Source organism: Crotalus tigris, unplaced genomic scaffold, assembly GCF_016545835.1.
Source record: "Crotalus tigris isolate CLP2741 ecotype Arizona unplaced genomic scaffold, ASM1654583v1 scf7180000018317.730465, whole genome shotgun sequence".
NCBI classification, from domain to species: domain Eukaryota; kingdom Metazoa; phylum Chordata; class Lepidosauria; order Squamata; family Viperidae; genus Crotalus; species Crotalus tigris.
Genome location: NW_024096938.1, coordinates 147,398 through 158,400, shown reverse-complemented (window position 1 = coordinate 158,400; position 11,003 = coordinate 147,398). Strand labels below are relative to the sequence as shown.

Here is an 11,003-nt window from a genome sequence, read left to right as displayed (position 1 = left end):
TTGCAGTACAGATATGAAAGTGTCACCTCAGATAAGAAACAGGATGAAAAATGGGATAGACCTCAGGTCTGATCTGGTAGCATCGTCTTTTTACTTCTGTGCTGTTATGAATCATTGGCAAGGTGTTAGGAAGATAACTGATCTCATGTCACATGTTACTCACGGGCAATTGTATTTTAGCCAAGGAATCCCATTTTCCTGTTTACCATGACACACCAAAGTCTTAAAGTAACCATATGGGCTGAGTTAGTTCATGGTTTGTCATATTCTTTCTCTAAAATCAGGAGATGATTCATTTTCTTTGAAGTTGGCTTGAGCCACATAAAGCTATGTTTGTATATCTTGTCTTACGGCGTTCTCAATGGTGGGGGGGGTCACATAACCCACAACAGTAATGTCCAAGTAAAATGAACAGTATTTGGGTTACTGTAAAAAAAGCAAAGGGAGGACCCCACGCAGTCAGAAGCTGTTGCCTGTATTTAAGGCTACCAGATCGGTTGCAAAATGAACGACCACCTCAATGATCAACCAGAGTTCTCCACAGCTTTCTTGCCATCTGTGGGTGGCCTGGATTTTTGCAATCTACATACGATGTCCTTAGGATATTCATAATATGGGGAGATTCTCTTTTTGTCTGAATCACTTCCACTTTTTCACAAAGCTTCCCTTCTGTTTAAAAAGCAAGGGTGGCTTTCTGCAGGCACCTGCACATTTATCTACAAAGGCAGTCATACTGCAATCCACCTAGTAGGGCAGCCACTGTACTTGCTTGACCTTGACCTTGCTGCAGGCTACACCACGCAAAGTGAAAACAATTTCTGAAGATGACCCTGCATTGTGCGTGCGTGTCAAAACACAAGTAAGACCTCTAATTTCCTTGCAATCCCAGCTGAAGCCCTCTGGCTATTTCATTAATTTGGTAAAACGAGGTTGGATAAAATAAAAGGCAGAATCCCAGTACTCAAAAAGAATCTTGAACAATGTCAACGACAATCCTTAAGGACATAGACACAACACAATTTCAAATGGTACAGCAGTACTGACCACTACTCTTAACAGTTATTTTAGTTAAAATATGTTTTTTTTTTTTTTCTGGGAGGGCAAAACAGACATTATATCAGCTGATAAAAATGCATCCAAAGTTCATTCTCCTTAGAGCAGACTTACTGGAAAAATTCAAACTAAGTCATGACAGAGTCCAGTCCTTTAGCTAGCTACTGTAATCACTTGGAAATAATTCAATAGATTGAATTCAATAGATCTTATTTCTCAGTAAACATGGATATAATTTCACCATATTATTTCAATAGAACTTTAAAAAGAACATAAAAGTACAATCCAATAAAATGTGTTATGTTTATAGACCAGCATTGATCCAGCATAATTAGAATTAACACTAAAACACTTCCATTCCCAAATTAGAAAATTTATGAATAGACATTATGGAAACTTCAGGTTTTCTTATATAGACACTTTATATGCTAATATTTGATGGAAAACCTTTGACAATGTTTATAGTTTTTCCTAATGATGTACACTGTATTAAGCATTTTCAGTTTACACCTCAATACAAACATTAAATGTTTAGAAAATGGATATATTTTATATCATAAGTCTCTAATTATATACCGGAACATAATTAATCTTTAATATACTCTGGATTTATTGAATTTCCATCTGTAATCCTACCATTTTAGTCTTTTTATGCTTTTTATTCCCCCTTACTCATTCTTTTTTTTTTGCACTGTGTTACAAGTTCTTTATAAAAATAATTAAAAAAAAATAAGTCAAACCAATTATTTTTCAAAGAGAAATTGTAAACGTCTGTTATCTTCTCCAAATCTGTCAATCACTTTTTGGAGTAATACGTCCTTATTGTCATTGATTTTTACCCGATGAGCACTCATCATGCAAAGTCCAAACGTACGTTTATCTACCACTGCTGACTTCGACCACGTTTCTATCCTCTTCATTGTACTGAATGATTTTTCCATTGTGCAGGTGGTTAGTGGTAACGCGAGAGCAATCAAAATGGCTTGTTGAATCGAAGGATATTGATCGACGTATTGCAGCAAATCCAGAAGTCCGCTCTCCCCATTTTCAACCCTTTCTTCCTCCTTTTTCCCCAACCACTTTTCAAACCAGGTGACCGTTTCAGTTTCCAAATTTTCAATTTCATATAATTCACTAATTTTGTCCATCTCTGTTTTCAAGGTCTCAAGGCCAATTTTGGCCATTTCTTTGGGGTGAAGCGAAAAGATTCCAAAAACCGCCTTGCTTTCTGGAGCAAACCGGCTTTCCAGCCATGAGATTACCGAGTTCAAGTAGGGTATATAGAGCGACTGGCGGAAATATTCTTCCTTGGTTGGCACACTGGCATTTGAGTCCTTTGGCAAATTGCTCTGTTTGGGCACATGCAAGTCAACGCCCAATTTGTCTGCTAGTTCTTGCACTTCCAAAAGAATTCCCTTGAAGTGCTCCTCTGCTTTTTCTCTGTGGCCACGAAAGACACTTAAGAGCTCCTGGATGTGTTCGTACACGTTCATCATATCAAGCTGAACAGTCTGCAGAGCTTGGGTCACTGGCTCTAATTTGCTGCAATAGTTCGACATGATAACAAGGCAAAAGAGGAAATTAGGTGTTCCCGAAGCACAGTACAACTGGTAGGCATCCTGGCAGGTTTGACCTGAAGCTGTAGTGGCCAGGTTTCTTAACCCATCAAAGATCTGTACAAAATTCTCGGAAAAAAATCTGACATGCTTGTATTTTGCAGTCCAAAGTGCTTCACCTAGCAACGGAACAGCTGGAATAAGGTTTCTTCTGCTCGAATTCCCATGGAAAAAACGAAGGATAGCTTTGATTGAGCCAATTGCATTCCTTATCTCAGGTACAGCATTTAAGTCATTCACAACCAGATTGAGTGTGTGCGCTGCGCAGTGAACAAAAGTAGCTTTGGGGAACCTACTCTTTATTTTAGCTTGCACACCACCCTCTTTCCCGGCCAATTTAGAACATCCGTCATACCCTTGGCCACATAATTTTTCTAGATTTAAACCATACTTGGTGCACTCCTCAATGATGATTTCGGCAGTGCAGGTAGCTCCCTTCAGCGCTGCAAAACCAAGGAATTCCTCTCGAACTTGAGGCTTAGCACCACTCACGTCCACAAAACGTACGCCAAGTGACAAATGGTCCTCCCCAGAGATCTCGGCGCTTTCGCCCACAAGAACCGAAAAACCAGCGGAGCCATTGGCAGCAGAAACTATTTCTTCTCTAATGGCATCCACACACAGCTTAATCAGTTCATTTTCTATTTGGGAGGACACGTCCCGAGCATTGCCAGCCTCATTTTCTAGATGTTCTCGTAGGGTCACATCTCCCGCTTCAACGCGAAACGCCAAGAGACTTTGCATGTTCCCCGTTTTTGTTTCCCCGTGTAAAGGAATGTCGTGGGTGCCACAAAATACGATGGTTGACAAGATCGAGTACAGCTTTTTACGATTTTCATTGACTATCCGGTTTATGCTGCTGTCAAGCTGACAAGCAAAGTTTGTCTCAAAGACATTCCTGCTGGTTAAGAAGTTAGTTGCATCGATTTCGGCACTCTTGTGCCATGCACTGGACATGTGTTTTTTTGCACAGACGTGAAAATCATTGTACCTCACAAATGGCACCATGATGAAGCCCCCCTGTCTCCCACAAAGATCAGGCTGTGGGAACACGATGCAGTATTTACAAAATGGTCCTTTCAAATAGGATGAGTAGCAAAGCCAGGGTGAGTATCTAATTAACCATATATGACGGAAACTGCGTATTCCTGTTGAATCCCCCTTGAAATTATAGTCATGCGCTGGTGTGAAGGTATTCACAAGAAGATTATACTTCAGATCATCTGTGAGAGGCGTGGGTGAGTTCACGTACAACCCAATATCGTAAGGATGAACAGCAAATTCCAAACCATCCATGATGCATTCATATTCCGCTGATGAGCCTGAACAGGAGCTGCTATTTTCTTCCTCATTTTTTCTTTTCTTCTGCAATGTTTCTTCTTCAAGCACTTTGTGCTTTCTGAAAAGAGTTCCGATCTCCATTCCTACGGAGAAAAGAAGAATGATGGGACGGTGAATGGAACAGAAACAGATTTCAAAAAGAATGAATATAAAAATAGTGAAATGTTATTTTCATAGTGAAAAAAAAATCTGATGTTCCTTACTCATTTCTGTAATTTTATTCTCATATAGTAGGATACAGATTAGTAATTATTTTTTTAGTAGTTTTCACTTCAGTACTTCAAAATAAGCTTATTTTTCACACTTCATATTTATGCCACCCAACTCCCAAATTAGTTTTATTCAGAAGTAATTTTCCACATCTTCCTCCTAATGAACAAGCATGAAAATGAAACAAACATCTCACAATGGAAGAATGGCTGGAAAAAGTGATGGAGCTAGCAGAAATGTGCAAATTAACTGCTTTAATTAAGGAAAAGAATAGAATGGATTCTGGAAAATAAAATAAGAAGTAAAATAAGACATTTTGCCGGCACAGAATGGAAAATGGTTTAGTGAGAAAGCTGAATCCAGAGGGTGAAAAGTTGGCAGTCTCACACCTTCTTTCCCAGAATTTTTCTGAGTCTCTCCCAACTCTGGTGCATTAAAAGGGGACCTCAAACTCTCAAAACTCTATGCACATTACACTTCACAGGGAAACAAAAGCTGATCAAAATAAAATAAATTCCACAATCCCACTTTCTAGTTTAGAACACTGAAAACTGTGATTAGGAAAATCATCTCCCACTCCTGGAAGTCTGATCAATAGCACATAACGTAGCATAATTAATTAACAACTTAACTTTATTAGACATTTATTTTGTAAGTTTGCATTTATCTATGTAAGGGAATATATGTACCTGGAATTCTACAGGCATGGATAACATCACTCAATTCTTTCTATTTTTAAAATCATGAATTGGGCTGGGGCTGATCAAAGTCTCTTCTGAGAACAATGGCTGGAGTGGGCTCCGAGTTGAGTTGTCAGCTTGAATCCTAAAAAAAGGGGTCACCAAACTGAGATCCAGAATATGTTTAATGAATTTTCAGGGCCCAAGCAAGCCCACTGAAAGTCTGGTTAGAGTTTAGGAGAACCTCAGATGCTAGCAGATTCACTAGGACTCCAGTCTCATCTCCATGCATGTTATTCCATAGACTTCTCTCCTTCCACCTCCAAGTCAGCTCCAAAGCACCACAGCTTTGATGAAGACACAGAGGCTATTTCTTTAAGGAGTAATAACAGCAGCAGTGGTTGTTATACTTGCATATAAATGTAAGAGAGAGACACAGAATAAAACTGCAAATTGCTATAATCATATACTACAAATGATTATAGTGGTTGGGAGACTGCAAATTCTAGTCCTGCCTAGGTATGAAAGCCGGCTGGATGACCCTGGGCCACTCAGCCCAACAACCCTGTTGTTGTGGGGAAAACAGGAGAAGGAAGGAGTATTTAGGCATCTTTGCTGCCTTGAGTTACTTATAAAGTAATAAAGGCAGGATAAAAAGCTAATTAATAAATACAATAATAAAGTCATAGAAAATGAGGAACTCTAAGCTCAGCCAGCATGCTGTGCAGCACAAGGATGTGCCATGGGCTTGTTTCTACCATATGTTGAGATTTTTGTCAGATACTTTTTCAATTATTTTGTATATATCCAATACAGTTTGGGTATTTAAAAATGTGCAACTTTCCTTTGAATCTGTCTTACACATTAAAAAATATAATCATTTTTTGATGTGCCCTGTACACAACTGCTGCTATATTCCATACTGTCCCATGAGTCAAACAGGTTGAGAACTACTGTGCTTTCCTTCCCTCCCCCCTTTTTCTTATTTCCCATCTTCTTTTCATTTAATTTTTCAATGTATTTGGAAAAATTCCAAAAAAGTAGAATCTCTGGCCACTCTAGACTGGAAGTTAACAGGTGAGGCGGCGGCGGCTTCCCACGTGCCCCGAGCCCGCCTGAGGATGCTCGGTCAGGGGTTCTCCTGCTTCTGCAGCCTTCTCCGCGAAATCTCCCTCGGGCCGTCGGAAAAAGACCCATCTGTTCAGAGCATCCCTCCTGCAAGGCCGGCTTCCCCCAGGTATTTCGGACGTCCCAAGAAGGGAAGCCCGATGCCAGGTGACGTCAGCCCCGCTAGGGGTGGCAGAGGCGGAGAACGCCCTCCCAAGGAGGAAAGCAAAATGGGTTCCTAGTCCTCATGGAGGAAAGGGCGCGACGGCCCCTGGGTGGGCAAAGGGGGTGAGTCCCGTTCGGGAAGCCCAGCAGAGAGAACAAAGGCAGCCCCAGTGAGGCCCGCAGGGTCTGTGGGATCCCATTCAAGAAACAGCCCGTCTCCCCCCCCTCGCCCCGACTCACCCGCCGCCCCCGATATCCACGTGCACGTATGAGCGCGGCAGCTGGGAGGGCCCGCGGGGGGAGGGGTCCCGAGGTGGACAAAGGAGCGGCAACGCGGAACGTCCGCGGGTGGGGTCAAAAAAAGCAAAATGGCGGATACATCGTCGTCATGCAAGCTCCGCCCCTCTGAATGTGTGTCTTGTCGCCGGCGCATTCCAAAGGGGCGGGGCTTGTAGGAGCCGCCTACTCTGCGGACGCGGCGCTGCGAAGGCAAAGCTGGCGAATTGCTGCGGCCGGCCGCTGTTTAAAGGGCCCTCCCGCTCCAGCTGTTGGAGCAGCCGCTTCGCCGCCACCTTCCAGAAGCAGGTGCTACCAAGGAAAGGTGATTCCCCCCCGCCATTCCTCAAACCAGGATGATGCTAATCTAATGTATTCCTCCGTCCCAAGATGAAAGGCGGCCCAAGGGTATCTTTTTTGCAACCTGTGCACATCTTGCTCTGGGCTTCGCGGCAAACTCCTGTCAATTTATCTTGCTCGCTGCAGAAGCTTTCATTGATGTCCGGCTTTCTGCGTTGCCCGCTCCGTCTCTAGCTGCATCCTAGACTCGTGTGAATCCCTTCCCAGCCACCTTCTGGTCCTTCTCTTGGTACCCGGGATTATTTGCTAAACTCCCACCGACTAAAAAGCTGCTTCTCTTTGGCCTGCCTAGGGTGCCAGGTATTCTTAGAGCTGATTTCTCCCCAGACTGTCAGATTTGTAGCATTGGCTTGTTTGATAAGATTTAAGACTGGTAATGGGTAATGTGGTATCCATTTATCTAGTTGCATTTGCATGCTTTTGAACTGCCAGGTGGGCAGGAGCTGAGGCAAGAATTAGGAGCTCACCCCATTGCATGGCACTCAGGTTTTAAACCTGACCCATTAGTCTAGCTGACAAGCTCAGCGCCATGGCACTGAAAAAAGTGACTTATGACCACTTTTCACACTTATGATTGTTGCAGCATCCTCAAAGTCACATGATCAAAATTCAGCCGCTTGGCAATTGGCTTGTATTTGATGATGGTTTCAGTGTCCCAGGACCATATGATCACCTTTTGTGACTTTCTGACAAGCAAAGTCAATAGGAAAGCCAGATTCACTTAACAACCATGCTACTAACTTAACAGCTGTGAGATTCATCTAACAATTATGGCAAGGAAGGTCGCAAACCGGGGGAAAATTCATGTAACAACTCTTGCTTAGCAACAGAAATTTTGAGCTCAATTGTGGTTGTAAGTCAAGGACTACCTGTACATAACTGGGAGCCTGTTGCTCATCCAAATGATATTGGATTATATATGAACTTACCCACTCCTCTCACAGATGATCTTTATGTAAAATCCTCCTGTGAATACTTACCTACTTGCACAGGAGATTGTGATTTCAAGTATATTTAAGTTAATACACACCATGACTTTGAGTAGCTAAGCTTAGCTATTCATATTTGAAAAAAAACTTTTTGTTAATATTGCATTGTGTTACTACAGCCTGATCTTTCCTATTAAAATTGCTCTTTACATTTGATTATTTTATTATTGATTTCCAATAAAAAGTATTGCATTGTAAAATTTCAGGTTTCTATTGTTTGTATGATATGTAAATTAAAATGTTTTAAAATAAATGGTATATTACTTGACTAATGTTCATCCCCATGAAATTGTTAGTTTCATTCCTGGGAAGTGGGCATCGCCCAAATTCACTTACTGAAAGAGTTTTGGCAGTTGAAAGCTTGATATAACTTGCTCCTTTATGCTGGTTCAGTAGCCTAGAATTGATGTACCCATTTTAAAATCATTTCAGACACCCACAAAAACATTGTACTATTTTCTATTACATTTCCTCTTTGTTTGTTTTTTCTTTGTACCACTTTTGGTGATCTGAAAACCCTTTCCTTTGGGACTATTTCATTTTAGAAGCTATTCCTCACATCAGTATTTTTGCTTGAGATCAGATGGGAATTTTCAAAGAAACTGTCCCTGAAAACAGCTTGCACATGCAAAACAGCTGCTCAGTATTCTTTGGAACATTTAAGAAAGGATCATTTCAGTCATTTCAGAAATGTATAGCCTCAAACAATAAAGAGGCATGTATAATGTATTGCTCTGATGGTCACCCATCCAAGCATTAACTAGGTGGAATTTTGTTTAGCTTCTGATCTTAAACTAGGCTAGTCAGGTTCTACCATCTACTGAGAACATTTGCTAAAATAAAAAAGTATATCCTAAGCTAAGGGGTACTTGGTGCTCTCTGAGCTTGCTTGTTTTCTTGCAGACCTTTCATTACCCTAACTAGGTAACATCATCAGTACTGATGATGTTATCTCCTTAGGATAATGAAGCATCTGCAAGAAAACAAATAAGCTCAGAGAGCACCAAAGACTCCTTATTTCAACCCTGAGCTAAAAATATTCTCCATTGGTACAGTATATCTTGCTGAGTGCCAGGATCTGGCTAGTTCCTAAAGCTCATGTAATAATAATAATGATGATGATGTTGGAAGAGACCTTGGAGGTCATCTAATCCAACCCTCTGCTCAGGCAGGGAACCCTATACCATTTCAGACAAATGGCTGTCCAGTCTCTTCTTAAAAACTTCCAGTGTTGGAGCATTCACCGCTTCTGGAGGCAGGTCGTTCCACTGGTTAATTGTTCTAACTGTCAGGAAGTTTTTCCTTAGTTCTGGATTGCTTCTCTTCTTGATTAGTTTCCATCCATTGCTTCTTGTCCTGCCTTCAGGTGCTTTGGAGAATAGCTTGATTCCCTCTTCTTTGTGGCAGCCCCTGAGATATTGGAACATTGCTATCATGTCCCCCCTTGTCCTTCTCTTCATTAAACTAGACATACCGATTAAACTAGACATGTATTCTATATATAGTCATCTGAAATGCAAAGGTCTGCGAGTTCAATTCTTGGTGGAAAACCTGAACCCTTTGGAATAGCATCTGACTACCTGATTGGTCTCCAGTAGGACAAAACCTTGTGTAGGGATTGGTAAAGGACTTAAATTCTATAGAATAACATCTGGCAACCTATGTTTGAGAGATATCAAATAGGACAAAATTGGTCATGTAGGGCAGGAGTCATCAACCCCTGGACTGTGGCCTAGTATGGAGCCACACAAGTGATGGGCATGTGCATGCACAGCTCCATTTGTGCAAGCTGTGTGTGTATGCATGCCCGCTCTTGCACAAATGGAGCTACCCATATGCTCACCTACCGCTCAAGTGGAACCATCCCCTCTGCTTCCCCCCTGCCCCCCCCTTGCCAGCGACAATCTACAAAGCCAGAAAAGTTTTTTTTATTTTTTTTATAATATTTTTTTATTTTTCCAAACTCTCCCCCTTACATATACTGTGATATTTATCAGATGTTAACATATATTCTTTTTACATTCATATATAAGATACTTTTAATAAAATGAAATAAATACATACACATGACTTTTGGTGTTGTTCGCCCATTTCCCCTTTCAAAGCCAGAAAAGTTGGGGACTGCTGATGTAGAGTCTGCCTCTTGGAAGTTAATATAAGTGAAAAACATGAAAATGGATAGGATTGGATTATTTAAGTCAATAGGGTTAGGCAGCATCACATAACGTTTGCATGATCAGATCACTAATAATATTTATATTTCAGTATGCAAAGGTTCTTCTGCTAAATTTATTCCAAGACACATAAATAAGAAACAATACACTTCTTTGAGGAACAAAAAATGCTTTTGTCAGCTCCTCCTGCTTAACCTAATAATTGATGTTTTGTTCCCAGATGATAAAATCTTGAGAACACATAATTTTGTGAGTTAAATTATTTTGATCAAAATAATTTCCCCAGGTTGATTTGGGCTGTTTTTTTTTTTAAATCAATAATGCTCTGTACCCTCACTCCAAATCAGTGGTTTGATTCCTCCAAGTTCTCACAAAATTCCAAAGTGGTAACCATATTTCAACCAAGTGTAACACAATGGTTGTTTGTTGTCCTATCAAAAAAAAGTTTTCATTATTATGAACATCTTTAACATAATAGTTTGTAATAAAAAAATATTTTCAAAGGAGCAAATCCTTACCCCTTCTTAGGTATTTCCTAGGGCAGGGGTTCTTAACCTTGGCAACTTTAAGACTTGTGGACTTCAACTCCCAGAATTCCTTAGCCCGCTTTGCTGGCTGAGGAATTCTGGGAGTTGAAGTCCACAAGTCTTAAAGTTGCCAAGGTTGAGAACCCCTGTGACCTAGGGAATGACCTTGAAAGACAGGAAGAGGAACCAATACCAAGGCAAAGATCAGAGAAGAGGGGGCAGAGCCTGGGCCAAGAACATGAGAAACTCAGCGCAAGCCCTTCCCAAGTTCACAAGAAGATAAAGTAAGAGAGGGGAAGCACATTCAGACATGCAATGTTCTATTTTTATAGCTGTTATAATAAATCAGTTACGACCTTTATAACAATAATTGAATTGCAGAATAACAGTGTTGGAAGGGATCTTGGAGGTCTTCTAGTCCAACTCCGTCCTTAAGCAGGAAACCTTACACAGTTATGGACTAATGTCTGGCCAATCTCTTCTTGAAAACCTCCAGTGTTAGAGC

The 11,003-nt window shown here is 41.0% G+C and overlaps 1 protein-coding gene across 2 annotated transcripts; it reads right to left on the bottom strand.

Moving 5' to 3' along the window:
- Positions 1-1,078: 1,078 nt before the first annotated feature.
- On the bottom strand, positions 1,079-6,620 carry LOC120311106 (52 kDa repressor of the inhibitor of the protein kinase-like). 2 transcript variants are annotated; one of them, XM_039350269.1, is made up of 3 exons: positions 6,413-6,547; positions 4,910-5,045; positions 1,079-4,093 (listed from the first exon to the last, which is right to left on the bottom strand). In XM_039350269.1, exon 3 carries the CDS (start codon positions 4,089-4,091, stop codon positions 1,797-1,799), a length of 2,295 nt encoding a protein of 764 aa, XP_039206203.1. In that variant the 5' UTR covers positions 4,092-4,093; positions 4,910-5,045; positions 6,413-6,547; the 3' UTR covers positions 1,079-1,796. The 2 variants fall into 2 exon arrangements, with proteins under 2 accessions (XP_039206203.1, XP_039206202.1); XM_039350268.1 differs by lacking the exon at positions 4,910-5,045 and having other exon boundaries at positions 6,413-6,620.
- Positions 6,621-11,003: the final 4,383 nt, after the last annotated feature.